The sequence below is a fragment of the Chlamydotis macqueenii genome, chromosome 5 (genome assembly GCF_036417535.1).
Source record: "Chlamydotis macqueenii isolate bChlMac1 chromosome 5, bChlMac1.mat, whole genome shotgun sequence".
Lineage (NCBI taxonomy): Eukaryota > Metazoa > Chordata > Aves > Otidiformes > Otididae > Chlamydotis > Chlamydotis macqueenii.
In genome coordinates, this window is record NC_141560.1 from 43123529 (window position 1) to 43150903 (window position 27375).

At 46.3% G+C, this 27375-nt stretch overlaps 2 protein-coding genes across 4 annotated transcripts; both read left to right on the forward strand.

Moving 5' to 3' along the window:
* Window positions 1-4046, forward strand: SLC35C1 (solute carrier family 35 member C1). Its single transcript, XM_010127148.2, has 2 exons — window positions 1-576; window positions 2362-4046. Exons 1-2 carry the CDS (start codon window positions 33-35, stop codon window positions 2919-2921), a joined length of 1104 nt encoding a protein of 367 aa, XP_010125450.2. The 5' UTR covers window positions 1-32; the 3' UTR covers window positions 2922-4046.
* Window positions 3403-27057, forward strand: CRY2 (cryptochrome circadian regulator 2). Of its 3 annotated transcripts, none has more exons than XM_086748222.1 (12): window positions 3403-3498; window positions 7404-7512; window positions 11025-11167; window positions 18365-18549; window positions 19855-19943; window positions 20993-21133; window positions 21623-21934; window positions 22990-23141; window positions 23380-23582; window positions 24049-24138; window positions 24652-24793; window positions 25275-27057. In XM_086748222.1, the coding sequence occupies exons 1-11, from the start codon at window positions 3425-3427 to the stop codon at window positions 24789-24791; spliced, it is 1638 nt and encodes a 545-aa protein (XP_086604348.1). In that variant the 5' UTR covers window positions 3403-3424; the 3' UTR covers window positions 24792-24793; window positions 25275-27057. The 3 variants fall into 3 exon arrangements, with proteins under 3 accessions (XP_086604348.1, XP_010113633.2, XP_086604347.1); XM_010115331.2 differs by lacking the exon at window positions 3403-3498 and adding an exon at window positions 4281-4493; XM_086748221.1 differs by lacking the exon at window positions 3403-3498 and adding an exon at window positions 4281-4493 and having other exon boundaries at window positions 24655-24793.
* The last annotated feature ends 318 nt before the right edge of the window (window positions 27058-27375 follow it).

Genomic DNA, 27375 nt, shown 5'->3' on the forward strand with positions numbered 1-27375 from the left:
CGGGGACCGTCGGCTGACGGCCCGCGCCCGCCATGAGCAGGGCGCAGCTGACGCGGACGGGGATCCTGCGGATGGCGCTGGGCGGCGGCGCCGCCGACCCGCTGCTGCCGGCGGAGGGCGGCGGGGGCCGGCGAGCGCCCTTCCTGCTGCGGGCCCTGCGCATCGCCGTGGTGGTCTGCCTCTACTGGTTCACCTCCATCGCCATGGTCTTCCTCAACAAGTACCTGCTGGACAGCCCCTCGCTGCGCCTCGACGCCCCTCTCTTCGTCACCTTCTTCCAGTGCGCCCTTACGGCCGCCCTCTGCCTGGGCCTCAGCCTGGGGGCGGCCTGCGGGCCACCCTGTTCCGGCCTGCCCACCCTCCGCCTCGACCCCAAGGTGTCCCGCAGCGTCCTGCCCCTCTCCATCGTCTTCATTGGCATGGTCACCTCCAACAACCTCTGCCTCAAGCACGTCGGTGTGGCCTTCTACAATGTGGGGCGCTCCCTCACCACTGTCTTCAACGTGCTGCTCTCCTACCTGCTCCTCAAGCAGACCACCTCCATCTACGCCCTCCTGGCCTGCGGAGTCATCATAGGTGAGGGGGAACAGGAAGGGGCTGCGCTCACCCCATTGGCCGGACCCGTGACCTCAGAGAGCTGGAGGTGGGGTGTCTTCCCCTTGGAGGGGGATCCCTGGTGTGGTGGGGTAGCTCAGGGCTCATGGCTTTGGCAACCCGCTTTGCATGTCTGGAGCCTGTAAGGAGCTCATTGAGAAAGGAAATTATTCTTACTTGACCATGGCTTCCTTTTTCCTTTGGCCGCTAAAACTCTCTACTCTGTAATGAAGTTTAACTTGCCTTACCTTTTTTTTTTCCACACAAAGGTCGTAGAACAGCAGGTGGCTTTCTCCATGTTCTGAAGTGCTTGTTGATTATTAACATTGTTAACAATAACAGCATTTATGCCAGAACTATTGGGACCATACAATGAGGCCAGCCAATTCAGACAGACCGAATGCATGTGACGAAGAGTTAGCTGGTCAACCCAAGTGTAAACCACTAGAAGATCTGGTTCTGTGGTTAGGATGTCGGGCAGGGCATTGACTGGCCTTATGGGAATTGCTTAGAAGTCTTTCATTCCAAAGGCATCGATATTGACATAAGCTACCTTCCGCTCGAGGGCCATTTAGATGCCAAGGGTGGTCAGATGTTGACTTCAGTCTGGTTCCAGGTGGACATATGTTCACTTTGGTGCTTAGACAAGTAGATAGACTTGAGTGAAAACAAGACAAGAGAATCTCCTCTCCATAGAAGACGTGGACAGGAACAGAATTACTGGTTTTTCCATCCAAGCAATGCAAGCAATTGCCTTCAGCTAGTCTTGTGTTGGGATGTTGCTCAGGACTATGGCATCTACCAGCCTTGCAGGATTTCTCTAATAAGACCCTGTCCCCCTGGCGCCATCCCCTTTTGCTGTGGGAGCATTGCCTGTGTGCCTATAGCAGCGTAGCCGAGCATCCTCTGTGGCCTAATGCAAAGCCCTCCCTTGTCTGAACATTGAACCTTTTTGTATTTGGGATCAGTTTAAAAGCAGGTTAGGCACTTTGCATGTAACTTCCCAAACGGCCTCCAGCATGAAGCAGCTAATGGAGAGGATGCAGGGCTCCTTCAGTAGCTCTTCTCCCCTTTTATGTTTTGCTAATGAGCTGGATGGGGAGAGGTCTCCCTCTCTGCCCTGGAGACACAAAGCCTGTAGCTCCTGTTCTGAAGGCCGTTGAAGAGTGCATTACCCATCAAAGAAGTTTAATGTGGTGAAGACACTGCACTCAGTTTTGCTTTGTGATCCTTTTTTGATCAAGCTTCTTAATATTACATCCATATGTTTACTATCTTTCCACCTTCTTTTCTGACCTGTCTTTCCCTTCCTGTTAGCAGCGCAGCAAAGCCTGTGAAGCTTTTTTGTTTGTTTTTGTTAATCCTTGAGGAATATTTCTTGCTACCTGTGTGTCAGTTTGCTGCCTTTTCAATTAAAAAAATCATATGATCTCCTTCTGAAAATAACCTATCAACAATGAGTAGCTTTAGCTTTAGTTCATGACTCTTTGGAATAAAAGTTTCTAAACTCAAGCTGCCTGCTCAGTGTGGGAATCAGTCCTCTGAGATTGAATGATAGCACAGTAAATTACCCACGTTCCCAAAATAAGTCCTCCCAGGGCACTAGTCATGACACTTTGTGGGTTCGCTTAATAGAAAGGGGAAGCCCTTAAGCCTGTCTCTGCTTGCGGTTGTGGTTGTTCGGTGTAAGGTAGATGATGAATTGCTGACTGTATGTTTTGAGTCCTTCAGCAGTTGTTCAGATTATGCTTATTTGTTTGGTTGCAGGTGGCTTCTGGCTGGGTGTTGACCAGGAAGGAGCAGAGGGTACTCTGTCGTGGACGGGTATCTTCTTTGGGATCTTAGCAAGCCTGTGTGTCTCACTCAATGCCATCTACACCAAGAAGGTGCTGCCTGTGGTGGATGGTAGCATCTGGCGCCTGACCTTCTACAACAATGTCAATGCCTGTGTCCTGTTCTTCCCCCTCATGATGCTGCTGGGCGAGTTCCGCACCCTCTACCACTTTGACAAGTTGGGGAGCCCCAGTTTTTGGGGCATGATGACCCTGGGGGGAGTGTTTGGCTTTGCCATTGGGTATGTGACCGGACTTCAGATTAAGTTCACTAGCCCACTTACCCACAACGTGTCTGGGACAGCCAAGGCCTGTGCCCAAACAGTGCTGGCTGTTATCTACTTTGAGGAAACAAAGAGCTTCTTGTGGTGGACGAGTAACTTGATGGTTTTGGGGGGCTCCTTTGCCTACACGTGGGTGAAAGGGCTGGAGATGAGACAGGTACAAGAGGATCCTAATGTGAAAAGCGGCGAAAGAAGTGAGACTGGTGTGTAGGCAGAGCCTGCACCTCCATTTCTGTGCCCAGGGGATTAACCTTTGGTGCTCCTTTCCTCCTGAGAAGAAAAGGAAGGAGCAGGAAAAAAAATCACCTGCAAAGTGTATGGGGAACTGTGTCAGGAACCAGAAACAAAGACCTGACTGGATCATGTTTTGTTGATGGGACCTCACCTCTATCGGAGTTGGGAACAGCATGTGTTGTAGAGAGCAATCAGTTTTTTGTGATCGTTTTTTAGAATGGATGTTGCTGTTGACCTAATCTAGACAATTTGCATCTCTAGGGGGGTGGGCTCATAGTGGACAAAGACTGGGATGGGAGCTTTGTGTGGTTGGGGATCTGGAATTAACTGAATTAACACAGTTTGAAGTTACAAAATCCTGAACCTCTGTGTAAGGATGAGGCAGGAAGCCAGACTGTTGGGGATAGACTCCAGTAAACTGTTCTGTGGTAGAAGGTTTGGCAAAAGCTGTTCTTCGTGTTGCCCCAATCAGTGCAAAGGATGGGAAATTCCCTCCCTTCTCCTTCTGTACAAGCCCAAGCAGCAGCAGAGCCTCCAAATCTCCTTTCCAAAGAGTCAGTATCGCATCCTGCTGAGGTGTCTTCTGTGTTTCTCTCCACCTGGTTTCTTAGTTCAGGAAATCATCCTAAGAATCAGGAATGAAACTTATCATTCTCTCTGCACCATGTCCCGCGAGGAAGAGCATGGTCTCTCAAGTGTCCTTTCTCTGGGAGAAGCGAGCTTGACCTCTGCCTCTCTGTGATAGGCAGGAGGGAAAAAGTTACACTGAAACAATTGCTTCTGTAGGGTGGAGATCCCCATTCATGGAGTTTGCAGCATTTGTCCTCTTTATCCTCTGTGTAGGGAGTGGGTTTGTGCTTGAAAACAGTGTTGTTACTAATTAGGCTTGTTTGGGGGGGCTTACTCCATACCTACTTTGAATCTCCTCCGGTGTTTGCAGTTTGCCTTTTGGCTTATGCCTTTTAACCCCCCCCCCCCCCCCCCCAATGGCCAGCTCAGTGAATCCTTCAACCCAGAAAATTAATGGGAACGGACCATTTTTAATGTTGCACGTACTGACTTTGTAACGGCCAAACCTGCTGAATAAAGTCGGGGGTCGCTCTCTGGGTCTGATGAGGAGGGGGGAGCGGCGTTCTCAGCCTGTATTGCCATGGCGGGGGCGGGGGGGAAGGGGGGGCGGGGAACTCCGGGTGCGGCCGCTAGGGGGCGGTAAAGCGCCTGTAGAGGCTCGCCGCCCGCTCCCGCCCCACCCCGCCGCGCTGATTGGCTGCCGCCGCGTACGCGGCGGCAGCCAATCAGCGCGGCGGGGTGGGGCGGGAGCGGGCGGCGCGCGGGGGCCACAGCGGCAGTCGGTGGCGGCGATGGCGGCGGCCGCACCGGGCCCGGCCCCGGTCCTTTGCCGCTCGGTGCATTGGTTTCGCCGTGGGCTGCGTCTCCACGATAACCCGGCGCTGCAGGAAGCGCTGCGGGACGCCGCGTCCCTCCGTTGCATCTATATCCTGGACCCTTGGTTCGCCGCTTCCTCCGCCGTGGGCATCAACCGTTGGCGGTGAGTAGGCTGAGGAGGGGCCGGGCCCACAGGCCGCGGGTGTGCCCGGGGTGGGAGCGGGGACCGGGCAGACTTCGGGAGGCGACGGGTTTGGGCGAGAGTGGCGGTGGGAAGGGCTTCCGCGGCAGCCGGAGAGCGATTTTAGGCAGCAGACGCTGCCTTGTCCTGTCCTGTCCGGCCCACGCATTGCTCCCCGTGGTTCTTTCTCTGCAGGAGAGAGGTTTCCGTCCCCGGTTGGCCTCGCCACGGTTTCCACAGCAGTGTAGCCTGGCTGTGTGGGAGGGTGCCTTCAACTTTATGTAATGTCATTAGACTTTCTCTTTACAAGCTGGGCGAATGTATGAGAGCAGCAACCGATGGACGTTTTGCTTTGGATAACACTTTTCCGTGAATTCAGAGATAAGCGCAAAGAACCCTCGGAGCTGCGTGACCGTACCATACCTTCCCTCTGCCCTTCGGCTGCCAGGTGTGCGTAGGCATGTGCGCATGCCTGCCTCCCTCCCATCCCCCAGATTTTCACAGAAATACACTTTGGCTGCTGCTAGGAAGGTAGAAATGAAGCTGTTTGGGCTTTTGCCCTCTGTATAAATGGGAAAATATGTAGAGTGAGTCATTACTGTGCAGAAAGCAGGACCTTATGGACTGGTAGCCAGTAATGTTACATAATGCTATTGTATTAGGTCTCAGCTGCCTAAACATTTGGAAACTAAATCCAGGTAGGGATTCTCCTGTGCAAGGCTCCCATGCGTACAAGTGAAGCACATCTCCCCCTGCATTACCCCATCAAGGGGGTTCTGGACAGGACAGCCACCTGGCTAAGAATCCTTTAAATGCTCTCTGAAATGTCACGTGGCTGTGCGCTAGGGAAAACAATTGTAGCTAATTGCCTCTGCTGTGCACCTTAGCTTCATCTTAGAGGAATGGAATAGAGTAGATGATATCTAAGCATTTCTAGAACCCACATCAGAGAATGGCTTAAACATTTTAAATGTGCAGAAATGACCACAATGTAGATGTTCAAATAACAGAAAATGGTGAATTCTGCTACTCCTTAATATCCTAGTAGCCTGAAGTGATCTTTCCATAGACCAGACTTCCTACAGGCAGCAGCAGACAGAAATGCCTTTCACGTGCTGCTGTTGTTGCTAACTGTCCTCATTTGGAAGAACCAAAGCAGTGCCCCCAGAAGATTAATTCCTGATCCATTTAATCCTTGTTTGTTTCCACCAACATTACTGAGGGAGGGAAGCAGGTAGTGGTTTTATTTCTCTTGTAGTCATGGAATAGGTGAGCAGGTAAAGTTTTTTAAAATCATATTTTCTTGGAGGTACGCACCTACTGCAGATGTCAAAATTTAGCACTGCTGGCTGTTAGACAAAAATGTATTAGCAAGTTACTTACATTTACTGGAGTTCTGTTGGTTCCCATTTGGAACCTTGGCTTTGTTTTGCTATTTTTTTTATGCAGTTACTGGTATTTAGAGTTCCGTTCTCCAAAAGAAAATGGTTGTATTTTACCTAGCTCCCAGAAATTTATCATATTGAAATTCCCGTATTATTTAACTGCACAACATGTGTGAGGCATATAGGACCAACCCTTGTTTAATTTTTAGAACACGTTGGAAAGTCAATGTTCCTATTTAATAGACAGAAAGTGGGCTGGGGATAGGGGAGTGGTTTCTTTTGGTTGCCCAGACCTGGTTCTCAGTCTTTTGTACTGTGATACTGGGCCCTTCTTTCCATGAACCCCATGTCCCTTTCTCCCTGAGGAAGCGCAGAGGGAGCTTGTTCTGTCTCAAAGCTTGCAGTTCACGTTGTGGGCGGTGCAGTTGAGGAGACAGGAAGTACCCAGTGTGCAGAGCAATTGTAGCTCAGCTTTCCTATTAGTTGTGTGTGGTCTGAAGCGAGCTGATGCAGATACTCATGTCCTGCAGGTCACGCTGCAGGGTAGGCATGTAGGAATGAGGTAGAGGTTGGCAGGCTCACTTGCAAAGGGTTGCGGGTTTGCCAGCAGTGCCACGTGTTGTCGCAGAGATTAAAGTTTTAAATCTGGTGTCTTTTGCAGAGTTAGACAAAATGAAGTGAAGTTACAATGTAGACAGGGTGACGTGTGGCTGTGAAAGCCATGATGATACATTTGATATTTCATAGCATAGTGCAGGATCAGTAAGACACACCATTAAATGCAAAAAGCACTTAAATGCTTTTTTACAGTTTTGAGGTGGGAGGGAATAGATGAACATCTTGGCACGCTCTCATCTCTCTGTCTTCGTGGAGGAAGACAAATTGCAGCTCTGTTTGCAGCTGTTCCAATGACAGATAATTCTTGCCTTGGGAGATCTTGCTGCTCAGTCTTTTGCTACTGATGAGCTAGGAGTGTACATTTCTCTGCTGTGACATTGCCTGTTTGTAGACAGAACTGTAAAACTTGCACAGTTCTTGTAATAATTCATTACTTTCCTTGGAGTAGTGTGTCGACATCTTTCTACTTGATACGCAAAATCCTCCTGCCACAGAATTCTCTCTATAAGAGAATATACTGTAGGGAATTATATGGTTTATGATTTTCTCCATGTCGTAATGTGGCGAGAGCAGCTGGCAGGGGGGTGCTGCCAGCTCTGAAAGAGAACATGGGGCGGGGGTTGCAGGAAGAAGAAAATCCTGGAAACCTCTTGCATCTGGACAAGCAGAATGTGGATGTGAATGGCTGGGAGCTAGCTGGTGCTGTAGTCTCATAGCAGTTGGTAGACAGACCAGAGATGAATATGAATTATTGTTTTCTGTTTCTTGTCCTAACTTTCAGTTTGATTTGGTGATGCAAGTTTGCTGGAGTTCCATGCAAATTCTCTTTGTTTGTCTTTTAGTGTAACTGGACTGACTGACACTAACTGCTGTTGTTTCTTCTCTGCAGATTCCTGCTTCAGTCCCTGGAGGATCTGGACAACAGTTTAAGGAAACTGAACTCTCGCTTGTTTGTTGTACGAGGACAGCCAACAGATGTCTTCCCAAGACTCTTCAAAGTAAGAGAATAAAATAGTTTTCTGGAGCATAGTGAAGAAAAACTGATGTCCTGGCGCTATCCTTGTTTTCACTCACTAATGATTTGCTAGTTATTGGAGATCCCCTTGGTTTCTCTTTAACTAATTCTTCACTATAACAAACTCTTCTTTTTAGTTAATTTTAACTACTATCCATAAGGGCCAGCTTGGGAGCCAGGTACAATCTTGAACTCAGACTTGCAAAGAAATTTAGTAATAGGGTGTAAACTAGCACCAGGGTGCCTGAGCTTCTCTTTTGGGATGATGGTCTTTGCCTTTGTTTCTGTAATTCAGGTCTCACAGGGTTGCACTGTAACGTGCTGTTCCTTTTGTGTTGAGAGCGTCTGGCTATTTTCTTCCTGTAGCTTTTACCTGCGAAGACTGGTATGTCCATACACTCTTACAGACAACTGAAAAAGCACGTTGATCTGTATGTGAATTGCAAAGAGGGCTTTGTTTTAAAACTGCAGATCCAGAAGCTTTTTTATTAGCTGATCTTCCTTTTCTTCTGTTCAAGACTGCAGTTCAGTCACCTCAGTAGCAGAATACACCTTGGCTCCAAGCTTCCTGCTGATGTACCATTTAGGTGGAATATGCAGTGGCCTCAGTGGTCAATGATGGATTAGTGGATACAGTTCTAAAGTGATATGTCAGTGCTGCAGATTGTGAGAGAGAGAGGGCTGGGAAGAGCATCTCCTTGAATATCAGGGTTCCTCAAGCAGTATCATTCTTCTCTGTCCTGCTCTAAGATTGTATTTCCCGTTGCCTTTGAAGCTTTTTGATAGTGTCTTTGCTAGAGTGGCAAAGCTAAAGGAAAAAACCATAGTTCGCAATAGTCTTACGAGTTGGGTTTGTCATGTGGACTCCACATTACATATGAGTGACAGAACTAGTGTCCGCTAAGCCTTCTGTAAATCAGCTGCTGAGAAGGAGAGGTAAACTTGAATCTATACCCTCCTGCTGTAAATGGTGAATATTTTCTGGAGGAGGTCAGTAGTGGAATCAGACTATGCATGTCAGAAGGGGCACTGATGTTTATTTTGGCTTCTGCACCTTAACACATGACACAAACTATGTGCCGCTTTTAGCCTTTTCAAAGTCTAGGTTATTTTTATCTTTTGATCTGCAAATAAGTTCTGGCTAGTAGTAGTCCATGCCCTCCTTATTTTAGTTCAAGATATTCACAGAATAATTAAAACTTTGTTGGAGAAAAATGCCCACTTTGGTCAAAGAACAAAAAATAGTTGGCAGAGTCTGAGGTTTGGAGAGATGGTTGTGAAATCAGCCAGACGTGCTTTTTGCTGCAATCTGTTTTGCCTGGGCAGGTGAGTTTATGAATATCTTAGATGTACTGTAACAGAGCTGGAAAGAAGGGGAGGGGGATTATGCTATTATGTGGTAAATATATGGCTTTCATGGGAAATATTCAGGCCTCTCCAGAGCTGCTGCACTGAACAGTGAATTAGCAGCAACTCATGCCTTCTTGTCAGCTGTTGTGCAGAGGAGAGTTATGTCACATATGGTATGCAACACTCAAACCTAATATAATTTCTATTCTTGCTGCCAGTAGCTGAGCTATGTTGTGAATAACAGTCGCTGGAAAGGCACTACTATGCGTTGATATTGTGAGGAGAAGGGTACTTGTTAGCTCTGTGTTAACCTTTGTGAAGTTTTTTTTTTGTCTCACCTCCTCTGAACAAACATCTGTAATTTTACCTCTTCTGTCAAAGAAAAGCATGCTATTTGTTCACTGGAGTTTGCTCACAATCCCTTTGGTGTGATTGTTTTCCCCTACAGTTTTTCATTGCTGTAGGCTAGATACTAAAATCCAAGTCAGTCATTACTTTTCTTTCTATATCTGCAGCAATTTATTGTCATACAATTTACTGTTTTCTGGTTGGTTGTACTCTGCTTCCTATGTACCACTGTAGCACATAGACGGTGTGCTTCTGAAAACTGTAGGAAGTACCTGAATTTGAAGTTTTATATTCTTACTTAAAATCTCTGTTTAAATGTTGTGGGTTGTTTGGGGGTTTTTTTGTTCCTTTCAAGGCAGTAATGTATGTTTCTTCAAGACCAAGGCCATCTTTTCCAACCCTTCCTGATACTGTCTTTCTTAAAAAAGAAATATAGGTTTAAGAGGAAGCTATTGAATCCCATAGGAGCAGAGCAGGTCCTGCAGCATATCTGTTTGACTCTTGGTCTGAGTTATGGATGCTGTCATGTTTTTATTTTGAAAAAGGAGTGGAGGACCTCTCTGAGATGTGTATTCAGTGGTACATAACTCTTTCAGTTCTCTGCCCTTCTAATATTAATTTTAGAATTTAATCTGAAAGTTTAGAAAATAATGGAGCTTGTACACTTGATTTCTGCTTCTAAATTCTCTTCCCCGTCTTAACGTTATTTTTTAATGGTCTTTAGTGAACTGATCACATCTGTTCTCTATGCTTTGGTTCTGGTTCTGTGATTGAAAAGATTGTCCTGTGTATACAGAGATGACTTAGACTGTCTCACTGGGAGATCACATCTTAGTAGTGTGAGGAGTTTTTTTAAGCATATCTCTGGATTTCTGACTGTGTTTGACTAAAGTGTCTGCTAAACAAACCTGTGTGCTGCTCCTCTGCTTGATGGATGTCTTGGGAGGGTCGCTGTGGAAACCACTAAACCTCTTCTCATAGGAGTCTTTTTCTGAAGAAAACTAGGCCATAGTCTTTGAGAGCAAACTGTGCTCTAGAAAAGCCCAGAAGCGGCTGAATGCTATTTCATAAGGCCTATTCCATGTAATCTGCGAGGGATCTGTTAAAGATATGAAGATACAGAATAGGTGCATGGCTCAACTAAGGTGAAATAACTGCCCAAAGACAGGACTTCAATTTAAATCTGAACTCTGCAGTAACATAGTCTAGTGTGCTGACCAGAAAGGTTCACTCAGTTGCCATCCTTAGTCCTGCATTACCAACTACCCTGGTTTTTGCTATTTGGGTTGGGCATTGGTCCTCTATTATGTGATGGCTTTAAAGAGACATTGGAAAAAAATTAGAGTGTATTGTTTTTACTTAATTATAGTGTCCACGTAAAAATACGGGTTTCGAAGTGGAACTTGTATTGAAGGGGTTCTCTGAAATGCTTTCTCTGCAAATGCTGGAACAGGATGGTAGGGTTACTTTTGGACAGCACGTACAACGAAACAAGGTGGTGTTAGGCTTGGGGACTGAGCTGTAACCTAAGAACATTAATAGAGAATAACTCAAACCTCCTCTTATGTGTTTTAAACTCAACATTTAGGATTTTGCGTAGCAGATGTGATATTTGCTGGAGTTGATAAAATTGGTGATTTTTTGGTTATCGTGACTCCAGACTGCTGTTTCTCACAGGAACCCTCTCTGAGTTTCCAGGACTTAACACTGGCCAGGAATTCTGACATCCTCATTAGTGATTTTGCTGGTTAGAAAGAGTCTTCTGTTTGACAGCTGTGTGTATTGTGTTTCTTGCAGGAATGGGGAGTCACTCGCCTCACCTTCGAATACGACTCAGAGCCGTTTGGTAAGGAGAGAGATGCAGCTATCGTCAAACTGGCCAAGGAGGCTGGTGTGGAAGTGGTGATAGAAAACTCCCACACTCTCTATGACCTGGACAGGTACGGGGAAAGCAGGAGCAGAGGTGCTGCCTGGGCTAGGCTGGGATTGTCGCGTCTGGGAAGGCTTCAGTCTCCTCTATTATGCTGATTGCTGTACCTTGGTCGCTGTCATCCTGTGTGAGCCTAGAAGGTGTCAATAGGATTATTCTGCGCACTCGCACTTTTGATTAGAGCACGTCAAAGTGCTGACAGTGACGTGAATGTACAGAAAGGTGTTGCCTCAAGCTCATTAAACTCTGTACTTGACAGTCATTTAAGTTGCTCAGCTGTGTCCGATTGATTGCTCTCCTTGAGCATGTCCGCACTGTGTGAACTGCTTTTTTTGCTTCATTGCAATAAGGATACTTGAGCTGTTGTCTCAAAAAGGTTATGAAGGCAGGGCTTTTAACTGATGGATGTGCCAGGACAGCTGGAAGGAGTAGAACAAGGTAGACTGGGACAAACTTACCTTATTCTAAAACCTGAATGCCTTATCTGTGTTATGTATGTGCTATGGGGTAGCCTTGCCTTTATGTTGAGATTTATATACCTACTTCGTATATGTAATCTCCGTATATATATTATCTCCTTAGACAGTGGAGACAGTCTTTCAGGTAGGACTCTAAGGTATGCTTTGACTTCAGCCAATGTTTCAGTCCTATATGTACAGGTTGCTTGCTTTTTTGCCTTTTTTTTTTTTTTTTTTTTTTCATTTGGATGACGTGCGGCGGTAATGCTGAATGTAGATTTCCTCCTGTGAGTCTTTAGCATCCATGATTTCCTATGGGAATGAGCTTTACGGTTTATCATATGCTGTGTGGAAATGTTTGTATTTGGAGTGAGGAGGATTCTTCTTGTACTTGTCTCATGAGCAGACACTGCTTTCTAATTTTTGCATTAGGAGAGACCGTGAACGGTTATTACATCCTCACCCCTTCAAAGTTATTGCCCCTCACGTCCTTCCTCATGTCATCTTTGTCTTTTCCAAGGTGGAGAGTCCTAGTTTACTTAAATTTTCAGATGGAATCTGTTCCATGTCTCTTCTAAGTTTTGTCACCTTTCTTTATACTTCTGGGTATTTCTAGAGATGGAGAGCAGTGATGAAAACCATAGCTAGTGTTCAAAATGTATGAGCGACATTTGAATAGTGCTGTAGTGCTTCCTGTCTTCTCCTGATAGTTGCTAGCATTCTTTTTGCTTTTTCTGAGTACTGCTAAACACTAAACTGATGTCTTGGGGCTTCCTTCCAGAATGATCATAGCTATTTGAGAGGCTGCTACTATATAAGTAAGCTTAAGATTGCATAGCCATGCATACGGAGAAGCAACGTGACCAATACTGCATTTCATCTGACATTTTTGTCAGCTGTTGATGTGGTGTATCAGGAAATTTTTAAGTTGCCTTTCATTTTTAGCTATCCCAGATACCTTCTTACGTCAGTAAACTTTATCATCATGCTCTTTTTTACGCCTTCCATGCTAATTTATGAATAATGTTGAGCAGCACAAGCCCTAGCTCAGCTCTGTGTAGGATTTCTCCTGCTGTTGGAAAAATTTATTCCTACTGTATCCTGTATCGCAAAGAATTTTCTGTCTGCAGGGACCTTTTCCTTTATCCCAGTTTATCTTGGTTTCTTTAAAAAAATTCAGTGAGGAATCTAGTCAGATGGCTTCTGAAAGTCCAGGTAGAGTATACAAACTCAATCTCCCTTGCCCTGGGCTCAAATGTCACTAGTAGATTTTGAGGCACAACTTCCCTTTACCAAGGCCAAATTAACCCTCCAGCATATTGCATATTACCCACGCATTCACTGATTCCATCTGCCTAATGCATGTAACAGACTTTCTATTCTGTAGTCCCTGTGATGCCCTTGAAATGCTTTTTAAATCTAGAGTTGTATTTGCTTATAGAATTCATACCGTTTTAAGGCAAGTTTTAAGGCATGCAGTGGCTATTAGTTTGGGTATTGATGTCCTTCCTGACTCCTGGGTGAATGCTTGCTGGTCCTGGGAAGCTGTGGCTGTTCAAGCATAGCTTTGTTTTGTGTTATTTCTTCCTGACCTCCCAGTCTGCAATAAATTTCCTTAAAGACATTCAGAGTAGCAACCTTCCTGAATACCTCCGTAGTGAACACACATGCAAAAATAAATGCAGGTGTTTTTGCTAAGATGTCTCTGCTTTTTTTTATTATTTGATCACCTCTTGACCCTATAAATATACTGGAGTGTCTGTAAAAGGTTTGTTGGTTTGGTTTTGTGTTGTTTTTTTTTTTTTTACTACTTATGCTTTTTTTAAAAGGTTTCTCAAACTTTCATTTGGGTTGGGAAGGGCAAGGAGGTTTCTTTTGTGGCTTTTTATTTAACCTACCAAAGTTTGAAGGTTTTCTATTTTTAGATGGCCTTCTGGATTTTACCTTCTGTTATCTTTGATGATGCTCTTTTTTAATTGTTTTGACTCTTGTGATCTTTCTGAAATCTTTTTTGATGGTTTGTGTGCAATTGTTGATATATTTTTTTTTTTCCCCAATGTCATCTTCAAGTCATCTCTGTCTTGCCTGTCAGTGTTTTGCATCTCAGCTTGTTCTTTTTCCTTAGCACACTTACTTATTTTTATGCAGTTCTCTTCTTGAAAGAAAAGCCGTTATGGTATTGTTGCTCCTGGAAGAATGTTAAATTGATGCATGTTAAAGTCACAGTTAGAGCAGACAAGTGATAACTAACATTTTCAGTTATACCTTGGCGCTGCCGAAGACCAAATAATGAATTGCCTTTCCGTGTGGGTTCTTGAGAAATTATTTCATGGAGCAGTCATTTATGGCAACTAGAAAATTGGTTTTTGGCAGGTGGCGGGGTGTAACAGCTACTCAGTCTGTGTGGAGGCAGTAGAAGTCTCCAGTTACTCTGACATTTCCTGGTTCCTGGCATCTCTGAGACTTCTCAGCAGGTGGTAATAGAGTTCTAATATTGTATTTCTTCTGGAAGCCTGTCTCAGAGTATATTGCCCTCCAGTTGTGGTACCTCGTCTTTTAACTCATGGTATGTGTTGTCCCTCTGCTCAGCCGACTGTTTTTCCTGCATATTTAGTGACTTGGTGGTAGTGTCCTATTTCTCATTTTCTTTAATCGAGTTTCTGACAAAATTGTCAGACTTGGTTTTAAACAATTTAGACTAATCTTTCCCTTGTACATAAATGATTCCAGCAGTCTTTCTCTTGTCCCCTGCAGTGTATGCCCAGTGCCACCACCACTGGTTCCTTTTAAACATTTACAAAGAGCCTGTTCAGTTAACTTGTAAATTTGATCAGTTCTACCCAGTAGGAAGCTTACAGTATGCTCCTGGTTGGCACTGCCAGCATAGCTGTGTGATTATCAGAGTGTCGTTCCCCTCCCCCAAAACAAGGAGAGGGCTATAGAAAATCAGCATCAGTGTTGGAAAGTACTCCTAAGAAAATCTATGAATTCCCGGTCAAGATTAGTGATGTTCAGATTGTAGAAGTCAGACAGAAAAGATAATCTCTCAGGTATCAGCTTAGCCTGCTCAAAGCCTTTACTTGACAATTATTCTGTCTGACAACTTTGAGCTGACAGGTTGTTTTGTCCTTTCTCTGGATTTGCCTGTTTTCTTCTCCTTAAAATCTAAAACCTCTGTAGTCTGCTTGCTGCCAGTCAGCATTGTGGTTTCTGTAATCCTGGGGAGCCCTGGGTTATTCAGAGGGAGTTGTTTAGGCCAGAAAGGAGCATTGTGAGCTTGTATGTTTGTAGCATGCATCAGGAGCAGCTTTTCCTCAAATATTCTAGCCTACAGCTGAAATGATAGTTAAATATCTTTTAACAGGAGCGTGTACTAACTTAAAGGAACCAAGCACTGGGGAAGCGTGCATACCTTGGTGCCTCTGCAATTCATGTTTGCCCTATGCTAAAAAAGTGATTTATTTCCATCTAAGAAGGTTAAGTCAAACTTCTCCCTGACAGATCTTGTTATCCTTGTCTGTCTTGCATGGTGCTCTGGTGTCGGGTGTTTTGCCCCTGTGCTGATACTTAGCCTGTCATCAGGTCACTTCTTCATCTTTCATCTGCTCGTGTGCGTAACTCTGCAGAAGTTGAATTGTCGTCCTTTGCCCAGCATCTGTTGTATGGAAAATCTGTTGGTTCTCTATCTCCTCTTTGAATTCTTAGAAATGCTCCTTGTCTTAAGCATGCGTAGCCCTACACGAGCTCTCTGGAGTGAGGATTTAGATCAGAGCAATTGCATAAGCTGGTGAGCCTAAACTAAATAGTCTGCATGAATCAGTAGTGGGGCGTGTTGCTGTGCGGCCTGCTTGCCGAGTGCTGGCAGCCAGTTCTTCCTCACACGAGGAAGCACGGGGGAGCATGTTCAGTCCTTTGCCAGAATGGGGCCCTGTCATTTACAAGCAAGCCGAGGTGTCAGGTTTTTGGGGAGAGCAGCTTTCCCTAGCCTGGTTGCCATCCCGCTGGGGCACTGCGAGGAAGATGTGAGTCAGAAGCTGACACTTGCGGGGGTGTGCGTTCAAAATCTGCAGACACTCTGCTGTCACAGATGACTGACTGTAGGATACCTTATAATCCTCGCAGCACTAGAACTATGTTTGGTCAGGTTTTGGTTGTGTGCTTTCTTGAGGTAAAATGTGACTGTGTGACAGTCAAAAATACATAACTTCTGGCATTTCGGTGCTACTGTCAGGTAGCACTGGGCAGTATCTTGCTAGTGCAGTAGCACAGCCATTTTTCTATGTGCTCACTAATACCAGAAAGACTAGGTTTTGTGTGACATATACAGGAATTCTGCTCTTCTGTGTTCCACTCCAAGAAAAGTAGAAGACAAACCGCCACATGTGTAGTCTGTGAGTTGCACTGGGGGAGATAGATGAAGTGGGAGTATTAAATCTTGGGGAGGGTCCTCCCTTCTTCTGTCATCAGGGCAGGTCCTGTGAGATTGTATTGCCTGGGTTAGGACAGTAGGAGGAAGGAAAGGACTCCTTCTTGGGGAGCTTCCTGTACAAATCTTTGTAGGGAAGGCTGAACAGCACTACGATACCCGGTATGTATCATAAAATATCCAATATTGCACAATACCAAATATTTGATACTTTTTTCATGGCAGTATTGTGAAAGGTTCGCATTTTGTTGCGTAACGCCAGTGTCAGGTGCTGTGAAATTCGCAAATTGTCCTAGTCCTGTATTTTAAAATTTTTGTCTCAGATTCAATAACCACCTGTTTAGGAATTTAGGAACTGTACTAGGTAGCTTCGCTCATATTCATGTTCTTGAGGATGTCAAATACAGACATAAGCATCCACCTGCAAGTCACAGCAATTTGCTCCCAGTAGCTGTCTGCTCACAGAAGTTTTAGCTGTGGATCTGGGAGGTGGTATAATAGTGTGGGTCTCAGATGGAGCTGCAGCCTCAGCTGATCTGTGGAAGAGGACTGAGAAAAGAGGCAGTGTTAAAGACCTGGCTTCCCCGCCCCCGTCCCAGGCACCTCAGGGCAAACACGGTGCAGCTTTGTCACGTTTTCGCTTCCAAGTGCTGAACTCCTCTGGAAACAGCTCTCTCTAGAGTGCTGAACTAGAAAGGCCTCGCTTCTCTTCCAGCTACAGTGCTGGTTTTCTGGGATCTGTCTATGAACTGATGGGCTTTTTTGTGGGCCTCAGTGCTCAGAGAAAGCTGCAGAGAAGATTGTGGTAGTATTCATGAGAGAGTGTGATCTCATACTGTCTCTGGGGTGGTACACAGACAGCCAGCCAAGAGCATGTCCATGAAAGCAGGGGAGATGCTCTCTGGGATGAAGGTGCAGGACGGAATATGTTGCCTGTCAGACTCCCTTGAATGCACTTGCTTGGAGGGGTGGCAGAGTGTGCTGTGCCCACACTGTGATCGTGTTTATAGTCTCACACTAAAAATGTACAGCATTTTGCACTCAGTGCACATCCCAATTGCCCTCCCTCCCCTGTCCTGAAGACACTAATGTGTCTTTTTCTTCCAGTGTTTACAACTTAGAAGCAGAAAAACGGCAGGAAACTGCAGGAGGCTTCATTTTTAATTTTTGCAGCTGTGCTGCCTGTTTTAGATGCTGGCAGTGTGTAGGAGGCCGGGGCTCCTGGTCGGTGCCTGGCCTAGATGGAGGCGGCCGCATCGGGAGGTGCGGCGCGAGGCCGGCTGCCCACGTTGCAGCCTGGGGAAGCTGGGTCACAGCGGAGCACACGTGAGGAAGGGCTCAGGGCTGGGGAAGGCCCTGGGCTGACACGTTGCTCCTCCTCACTACACGTGCGGCTTCTTGGGGAAGGGAAGGCACATGGCATCCGCTGAAACACTCGGCTTTAAGCCCAGCCCCTTGCATAAGCTGTTGACTGTAATGGGTGGGGAAGGCTGCTCTGCTGCAGCTCCTGTGTGAGCTGTGGGTTTGGCTGTCTCAACTTTATGTAATGCTGTCGATCCTTGTGCTGTCTGCTTTGCTGTTAACTCCTTCCTCTCCCTGCAGGAGAGGGGGTTGAAAATGGCATCTTTCACCCCGGGGAAGCTTACCTTGCCTGGGAGGTTTTTCAGAGCTCTGCCCCAGGAAAAATTAGCAGGCTGTGGATGTTTAGTGAAGTAGAGGAATGGGGAACTGTGGCCATCTTTTTGCGTAGCATGATCTGACACAAGTGAATAGCATGAGACACGTCTGCTCGTGACCTTATGGCATGGGGGAGGACGGTGATTTCTCTAATCATGAGTAGAGAGGAATGACGCAAGCTGGGATTTGTCTCATCTGAGATAGATGGAGGAGGGGTCACTAATAGGCTGGGACTTTTTGTGTCAGACAGGGAGGAAGTAAGGTCAGAATCAGGTTAGGATATCGCAACGTGTCAGGGGAATAGATGCAGGTCTGGGATTTGCCATCTTGGGGAGACAGAAAGGCAGTAATCAGACTGAGATTTCATACAGGGAGAAGCTCTGGGAAAGAGAAGTGATGCGAAGCCTGGTGCAGCTGGAGCTGGTTTGGTTTTTTCCAATGGAGATAAATTGGGGGGGGGGGGGGGTGTTTGTTTGTTTTCAATATCCCTTTGATGGATGAATCAAGTGGAAGGTAGGTCTATAAGGGTTTCTGTATCCAAGGTGAAAGGTGAGCAGAGATAGCAGGATGCAACTTGGCTGTAATTTCCTCCTATTTTCTGTGGTAGCGAGGCTGTGTTGTTTCACCTTGCTTATTTTGTCTCCAGAATAATTGAGCTGAATGGCCACAAGCCACCCCTCACCTACAAGCGCTTCCAGGCCATCATTAGCCGTATGGAGCTCCCAAAGAAGCCGGTGAGCACCGTAACGAGCCAGCAGATGGAGACGTGTAAAGTGGACATCCAGGAGAACCATGATGATGTGTATGGGGTCCCATCCCTGGAAGAGCTGGGTATGTGTTGAGGGTGGAGGCAAGGGTTAACTGCCAGCTGAAACGGCATCTAGTGAAGCTGTTTCTGATGGCTGGCAGGTGCCCAGGACAACTTCAGTGTTCTAATCTGACCTGGGCTGCCTCTGGCCCTAGGAGCAGCCTAATGTTTTCAGCCAGTGCTGGACCTCGTGAAAATAGACTGCTGTCGATGCACAACGTCCCCTTTAGCATTGCTCTGAAATGCCTTGCATCTGTCCTTCTGTTCTCTGCTATACTGAGCATGTAACCACTGTATCAGCATCTCATGTCCTCGCCAGCTGCCTTCCTCCCGCTGCCATCTCTGACACGTTGTGTAACAGACCTGAAGAGGTAAACTAACTGTGTACCAGATCATTTCATTCAGTTATTGCCAAGCAGCACCAGTTCGGGAGCTTAGGAAGACACAAGATATTACAGAAATTTCTTTCACTCATCTTGCTATGCCTTACGGTCCTGTATTTTCTTGGAGAATGAGGATGAATAGAGAGCTGAGCCACAAGGATTGCAAGGCATACATCAGGGAAGCGAATCTAAATGCAGAGCAAGAAAGGCTTATTGTCTGCATGTGTGTGACTGGAGGCTCCATACCAGCTTTATAGGAGTATCACCTTGTGCCTTAAGGCACAGTTTCAGCAGTCATGTAAAAGTAGGGGGCTTCACAACAGGAGTGTCCTAAGGGTTGTAGTCCTGGTTAGATCTGCTTCCTTCATTGTCTGGCCTAAAGTGAGACTGCCTGCAACCTTACACTGCTCTGCTTCCTGCCAGGGGAGGCTCATCTGTCAGCCCAGAGCCCTGCAGGGCAACTGCATTATTGCTTCCCCTTTTCCATCGGTTCTTCGCTAATCCAGTGCCTTCCACAGCACCAGCTTTCAGCAGAATAGGAGCCTCACCAGGACCAGCCAGGCTGTCTGCTGGGCTGCTGGTGTCCATGGCAAAGTATTTTGTAAGGCAGAGCTCTGGAGCAGATGTTCCTTTGCCTCCTGCTTTGGTCTTTGGAGCAGAGTCCTGTGGGTAGTGCTGACACACGAAAGAGAGTGCTGGCATGTAAGCAATCCAGAAAATCTCCAGAAGGCTCCCCAAAGCATTGCAGGGAAAGACTCTTGTGCAGTGTTATGAGCAGGCTCTCCCCGTGTTCCACATGATTTGCCTCTCTAGAAGGACTAGAGCAGCAAGCAAGCCTTGCTAGGCAACTGCAATATGTAGTGTCTTGCTGTTATTAATTCTTAATCCTATCTATACCCTTTGTCTAGGTGTGACTTGAAATCTTACAAAGTTATTTCCCTCTAGGCTTTCCTACAGATGGTCTTGCCCCTGCAGTTTGGCAAGGAGGGGAGACAGAAGCCTTAGCACGATTGGATAAGCACTTGGAAAGAAAGGTAACCCCTTTTGTTTAAGTAGCAATTCTTGCAGCCTGTGCCTCCAAACAAAAAATGTTGAGCATTGGCCATTGCCCTGTTTCCTTGCTCTTCCTAGCAGTGCTTGCAGTGTTCAACTCTGGCAGGCGTGTCTGGTATTGTACTGCTGTGGTTGTGTGTGGAGCAGGGACCTCCTGGGCTTCCTCGAACCCAAAGTAGTACAGCTGTGTATTAATTATGCTGCTGTTTGAAGCACATAGGATTCTTTTCCGTGTTTTTACCCCTCAGTTTCCTTTAGAGTGCAAACTTGGAAACTTTCCTGTAAGTTGCTCAGTCCCTTGTCCACACTGCACACCATCTCTTTTGTCTTTACCTGAGGTATTAGTGCGAGTACATGCTTGTAAAAGAATGCCTTCCCCTTGTACATCAGCCTGTTAATGTGTGATCTCACCAGCTGGCTCAGTTATCTCACTTTAGCCCCTTGCTGAAACACCTATATTTCTTCTATGAGGCACATGTTCTTTATTACAGTGCATGAAGCAAATAACTTCAAAGTAGTGAAAGGTGACCCAGCTGCAGAGATGTGACTCTATTTTAAACAGTTTGTCTCTTTTCAATGCTGGAGAGTTTGGTGGCAATTGTAGGGATCAAAGAATAAATTCTTGTGCTGAAGAGGGAATAAACTGTCAACATAATACTCCACAAAAAGGTCTGAATTTCCCCAGATTTTCTTATTCAGTGTGTGAAATGAGGTAGATATATCTGGACATAAACAGTGATGTTAGTCTATGTTCCTAGGAGCTCTCGGGATTATTAGCTCCTGCATGCAAAGCAAATTTAGTCCTTTTCTTGGCCAAAATGACTAAGTGAATCCTGGAGCAAAGGTTTTGCATTTACTGGATGGAGTGTGAGCGTTGGGATTGCTCACTTGAGGCACTGGTGGCTGGGAGTGAATAGAAGAGACTCTACTGTCAGACCTGAGTGGCCTCACCACCTGCACAGAGGCCTGTCCTTAGCAGCATCCCACAAATTTGGAGGTTTTTTGGCTCATTTCTCTTGAATATGTCTAGGCATGGGTTGCAAATTACGAAAGACCAAGAATGAACGCCAATTCATTGCTGGCCAGCCCTACAGGACTCAGTCCCTACCTGCGTTTTGGCTGCTTGTCCTGCCGCTTGTTTTACTATCGTCTCTGGGAGCTGTATAAGAAGGTAAGATGAAAGGTTCATCTGGTTTTGAGCACAGATAGCGTGGTGCTGGTTCCCAGACAGCGTGCCAGAAGAGCTGCAAAAGTTACTGTTGCCTCCCTTGTGTATGGCTGTTGGGCTAAGCTTGTTGTTACTACAGAAGGGGCTCTTGGGTGAGGAAAAGTGATCCTCCTGTTTATAGTTGAGCAGACCTTAAATCTGCTGGTACCTTGTTCTTCAGTCTGGACTTACGTGTCATGAGCCACGTAGAGCTTTTTACTGTTCGTTTTGCGTTGTTCAAGTCACTTGTCGGTGTACTGAGTGAGCTAAAAGCAGTGCTCTGACTTTACCACTTGGGGTTTCTGGTAAAGGATGATCTGGACTTGAACTCCTTTATGGCAATTGTCAGTAACTGACTTGGGAATTATGTATAAATGCATGGGTAGCCTACAGCTTAGCTTAATGAAGCCAGTCCTCCTCTGCTTGTGAATACCCTTGCTCCCTCCTCCACAGGTGAAGCGGAACAGCACACCCCCCCTCTCTCTGTACGGACAGCTTCTGTGGCGGGAGTTTTTCTACACAGCAGCCACGAACAACCCGAAGTTTGATCGCATGGAGGGGAACCCTATCTGCATCCAAATCCCCTGGGACAGGAACCCTGAGGCCTTGGCAAAGTGGGCAGAGGGCAAGACGGGCTTCCCTTGGATTGATGCAATCATGACCCAACTGAGACAGGAAGGGTGGATCCACCATCTGGCCAGGCACGCCGTGGCCTGCTTCCTGACCAGGGGCGACCTCTGGATCAGCTGGGAGTCAGGAGTCAGGGTGAGTCTGGCATTTCCAGAGACTTGCAGGAGGCCATAAGGAAAACAAAGTCTCCCTGGCACTCACTGCAAGGATGGGCACACAGGTATGGCTTTTGCTTCGCATGTAAGAGTTACATGGAAGAGAGGATTTGCTAGCAGGCTTTTGGCCTGCCAACACCCTAACTTCTTGCTGCCTTCTATCGTGAGGCTCTGGCAGTATCAAGAGACTCCAGTAACCATAACTAAATGTTAGTGGGGTTTTGGGGACTTTAATTTTTTTTGTAAAAGTTATTTCAGTCCATCTGTTTTCTTTGCAAGTTCCATGTCATTTTATAACTGGACCTTTTTCCTCATTGTGTAACCCATCACTGTGCCGGTCAGGGAACGCTCCATGACTGTGAAATCTGAGTCTAGAGTCTCTCAAGGAAAGAGGTAAAAGACCCTTCTCTTGGGCCATCTGAAGGGAAAGACAGCTTGAATCTCTTTGGTGTACATACCGCTCTATACAAAAAGTGGAGGCAGGGGCATCTTGTCGCAAAGCTGACAGAGCAGAGCATAGCTGAAAGTGCGTCATAGGGTCAGATGCTAAAAGCGTAGTGTCTGTGCATGGATGTGAGCAAGATACCGCTGAAATCTGTCTGCCTCTCACTGGCAGTGTGCTGTGGGACCTTCACGGGGGTTCTTCCGTCTTGCTTTGGTGCTTGTTCTTCTGTGCAGCATCTGCCTGCTTCCTACGGTTGGTGCTTTGCATTTTTTTATGCCTCCCAGGTTGGGATCAATACCCAAGGCTTGCTGCAACACTAGGTAGTGATTTAGTCCGTTGCTGCATGAGAGATAAGCCCATACTTTATCAGTGTGAGCAGACAGTGCCTCCCTATGTGAAAGCATCAGGAAGTGAGATCTATTGACCAGCCAACTGGCTACAGCCAGCAGATAGCTCCTTTGCTGCTGCTCTGGTTCCTAGGAGCTGTTCTCACAGCTCAGTGCCTGCCATTTGAAGTAGCATCTTCGGTCCTCCTGCCTCAAAGTCCTGCCTGGGGAGACTCTCACTGCCTTTTCCTCCAATTGCTGCAGGTATTTGATGAACTGTTGCTGGATGCCGATTTCAGCGTAAATGCAGGCAGCTGGATGTGGCTTTCGTGCAGTGCATTCTTCCAGCAGTTCTTCCACTGTTACTGCCCTGTGGGCTTTGGACGTCGCACAGACCCCAGTGGTGACTACGTTAAGTAAGTGTTGTGACTTCACCTTCAGGACATGGTTTAGTGAACATGGTGGTATTAGGTTGATGGTTGCACTTGATGATCTTAAATATACTATGATTCTATGACTGGAGCTTCTTTGTTGCTTAATCTGTGACCCTAAGTCATTCACTGGCTGACAGGTGCATGCCATTTTCTGTGCATTGTGAATGCTGCATTGCTGCACTTTAAGTGGTGCTTGTGCATCTTTTTACTTGTGTTGCAGGAGGTATCTGCCCAAACTAAAAGGTTTCCCTTCACGCTACATCTACGAACCATGGAATGCTCCAGAGTCTGTGCAGAAGGCAGCCAAGTGCATCATTGGGGTGGATTACCCCAAACCCATGGTGAACCACGCGGAGACCAGCCGACTGAACATCGAACGCATGAAGCAGATCTACCAGCAACTGTCACGCTACAGGGGGCTCTGTAAGTACCAACCATTGCAAAAGATGTTGTCTTTAATAGGAGATAAAATGCTCAGAGGATAGGTCATGGTTTAAAATAGATAGCACTTGTCTCTCTGGCTAGTCCCTGCAAGAGGAAGCAGTCCCTGCCAGATCTGCTCATTTGGTTTCCAGGGAGAGTTCCATTGAGCTCTTGAACAGGTGAGAGTGGAGTTCAGTTAGTTTTGAGAGCTGGTGATGGCACGGCACCATCCGTATGCCACCAATGGTCCATTATTCACTTTGGAAAAAAAACTAGGCAGAGCATCCTAAATAAATACACTGCTGGATCACAATGTTTGTCTGTGGGCAGTGCTGGGTGAGCGCAGCTCTGAACTCATCCTGCTTTGGGATATGGGTTGGTGATCACTAAGGTGTTTCCATGTGAAAGGCTTCTCCCACCCAAGTGTGTTTTGTTTCTTGACTATGATCCTCTTGCCTTGCTCTAGGTTTACTGGCGTCAGTCCCTTCATGTGTGGAAGATCTCAGTGGCCCAGTCACAGACTCAGCTTCAGGGCAGGGCTGCAGCACCAGTACAGGTGAGTTGGAGCTATTTGTGTGCTTCTGAGATCGTTTCATGTCAACTTAAAGGCTGTGGGCAAGAGAGAGATCCTTTTCTAATAAGAGGATGTGTAGCTAGCAAAACACAGATCACATTCACCTTCCTTGAGGCTTTCTTCAGAAGTCTCCAGTGAGCCTTCATTCCTAAAGGGCTGAAGAATAGGAGTTCATTAAAGTGTATCTTTTATTGCTTGTATTGGGATCATATGCAGCCACCTAAGGGAGAAGTGCAAATCACTGTAGGGCTGATCAGGTGTAACTAAGTTGTGGTCCATCAAAGGAGGATCCTTTTATGTTTGTTCTGGGGGACTTAATTATTCTGCTTTTAACAAAGTTTTTTCAGAATTTTTCAAGGAGGCTGCAGCAACATGTCTCTGTGCTTGTGCACTGCATGTTCTTTCTCCCAGCTCTGTGGCAGATCAGGCTAGGGTGTACTTGTGAGGAGATTTGAAGGCAGGGAAACCATTGCAATAACTCTTCTTCCTCTACAGCAGTGAGGCTGTCACAAGCAGACCAGGCTTCTCCAAAGCGCAAACATGAGGGAGCAGAAGAGCTGTGCGCTGAAGAACTGTACAAACGAGCCAAAGTGACAGGTCTCCCCGTTCCAGAGATGCCTGGCAAGAGTTTATGATTGTGAGTAGTCCCTGGTGTGATCTGGCTTAAACTGCTTTGTCCTGGCAACTAGTGAGGCTCAATCTTATTTTCTCCCTGCATTTCAATGAACAAAATGGACTTGCTTGTGGAGGGTGGTGGCTCCTAATTGCAATTCCATAGCCCTGTAATTTGGCAGTGGTCTGCTCTCTGGTTTTGCCTTTGCTTGACAACCTGTTAACCCAGTTGACCAGCAGAGAGCAGTACCCTGTTGCTAGAACAGGCACAGAGCGTAGTTGTTCGTGGGTTTGTTCTGGTGAGGCTGCTTCTCCTTTCACAGAGGGAGTTTGCAGGCAGGTTTGCCCATGTGGTGAGGGCACTAGAGGAGGGAAGCAAGCAGGTCCCGTCGTCTGCCCGAAGTGTTCCAGATCCCAGAAGGGAAGGAGCTGGTTGCATGTTCTGCCAGCATTTCAGTATGAGAGGGGAGGTCGAGGCAAATTCTCTCTTTTGCTTTCTCCTACAGCCAGTGACAAGCACCTTGCAAGTGAAGAGTGAGAGTGCTGAAGAGGTGACCAGATGAGTAGGGACTGCTGCCACGAAGGACTGGAACTTGTGATCCGCAACAGAAAATCTGGGGTCTCATATAAATGTGTAATTCCAATAGCTGCCACAAAGGGGTACTGCGCTACTCATGCTTGGGAATACTTGGCTTTCTGATCTCTAAAGAGCCAAATATGTCTCTTTTTAGCCATGCCCAAAATCTACCCACATTTAAGGGGACAAGAGCCTTCTATCAACTTGTTCACTCCCAGGTGTATCTTTCTTTTCCAACAGTGGCTCAGTGTGTGTGACTTGATGCACTGATGTAGGGAGCAGCATCTGTGCATCTCAGAAACAGTGAATGTCCTTTCTCATCACTAGTACTAGGTAATGAATTGTAGTAGGAGTTGAGAAGGAAGCTGCTCCAGTGTCAAAAATAGAGTATCCATCCTACAGGAGAACAGGAAGAACTCAGTAATTCTTTCATTAGGCTAGACTGATAGGGTTGTAAATACTTTTTTGAGTAAATCAAGGTGGTACTCATGTGGGATGGAAACAAAATGAAGGACAACTGTAGCACAAAATAAAGAGATACAAACTATCTGTGCACTTGAAAGGCACTTAAAACTTCCCCTGCAGAAGAACCTCACTGCTGCAAGGTGAAGCGTGGCGCTGTTGCCTGGAACAGGCAGCTTCAGAGCAGCTCAACATCTGTGAGGGAGGGATTCTTCAGAGAATAACATCTGGCTCGATGTGAGTAAGTCTCCCAGAGCTTGCTGGTCCAAAAAGTAAGGGAACTACACCGGGGCTCTACACTGTACAGCATTTCCTTCCCTGAGTGAGAGCTCTCTCAAATTGAGTGACCGCTGTTTGGTGTGTAGCCTGTGGAGTGCCTCATACTGATAGGGGATGCATTACACATCAGCTCCTTGAAGTGAGTCTTCCTCAGGCTCAGTCTTGTCCATTCTGTGTGGATGTTTGCTCTTTCCTGTATTGGCATCTGTGTTTCTACACAGTATACTCTTGTTGCTCGTACCCTGCACACTGCTCCTCCTTGCCCACTTGCATTCACGCTGGTGCTTTGTAGTCTAGCAGGACGATTGTGTAGCTTTCCTGGCTCTTAACCGTACACTCCTTGGCCTGGTCCTGTTACATGTCATTTCAACGCGGTGCTGGCAGAGCAACTCTGCTTGCCTTCACACCTAAGAGGGCAGGAGAGGGTAGTGCTGCAGAAGAACCTCTCTTTTGGCAGTTTTCAAGAGGGATTAGATCGAGTAGCTAATGGGCTACTGTTGGCACTGTTTTCATTTGCTGTCCAAAACCTTTCATCCGTGCCTGGCACAGATAGTGTGAGGCTGTATGTGAGCTTATGCAACTAACAGCTTGGGGAGCAGAGGAGTTGTGTCCCACTCTGACTGGGATATTCAGATTCCGTTTTGGAGCCCGTATTTGAATGCAGAGCAATGGGGCTGCGAATAGAAACTGACTGAAATATATCTGGGAAACCTGGAATGATTGAATTGAGTCTGTGAGTTAATTTATTGAATAGCTGAATAACCTTTCGTTCCCACTCGTCTCCCTGGGGCATTTGACGATAGATCCCTTTTCCCAAGGGAATCCATTGGGCAGACCAACCAAGTAAATGAGTCACTTTTCCTGCCCTTACTTTCTTCTAAATTGCTATTCATAGATCCTGCCTGGTGGATAACCCAGTAATCGACAGGTTTTGTCTCCTTCAGTCTGACCCAAACTTTACTCCCACTGTCGTGAGGAGTCTTCTGCTGCAGAGAAAAGAAAGGGGAAAGACATGCACTTTGTACACATAGGTTACAGAAATTGTGACTTATGTCATTTGGAGAGTTTCATGCTTAGGTAATGGTCTGTAAATATTACTTTTTTTTTTTTTATAAATGTCTTTAACCCTCTCTTTGCTGTCATGCAAATTATTTCATTTGGTAAGTGGCGTTTTTGGGGCTGGATCCAGGGGGATAAGGAGCCAAAGGGAGGGGAGGCAAAATCTAAGTGATTTTTTAAAAAGTTTTGTGGGTGAGGTGGAAATCACGTTTGCAAGGTTTCTCTCAGCA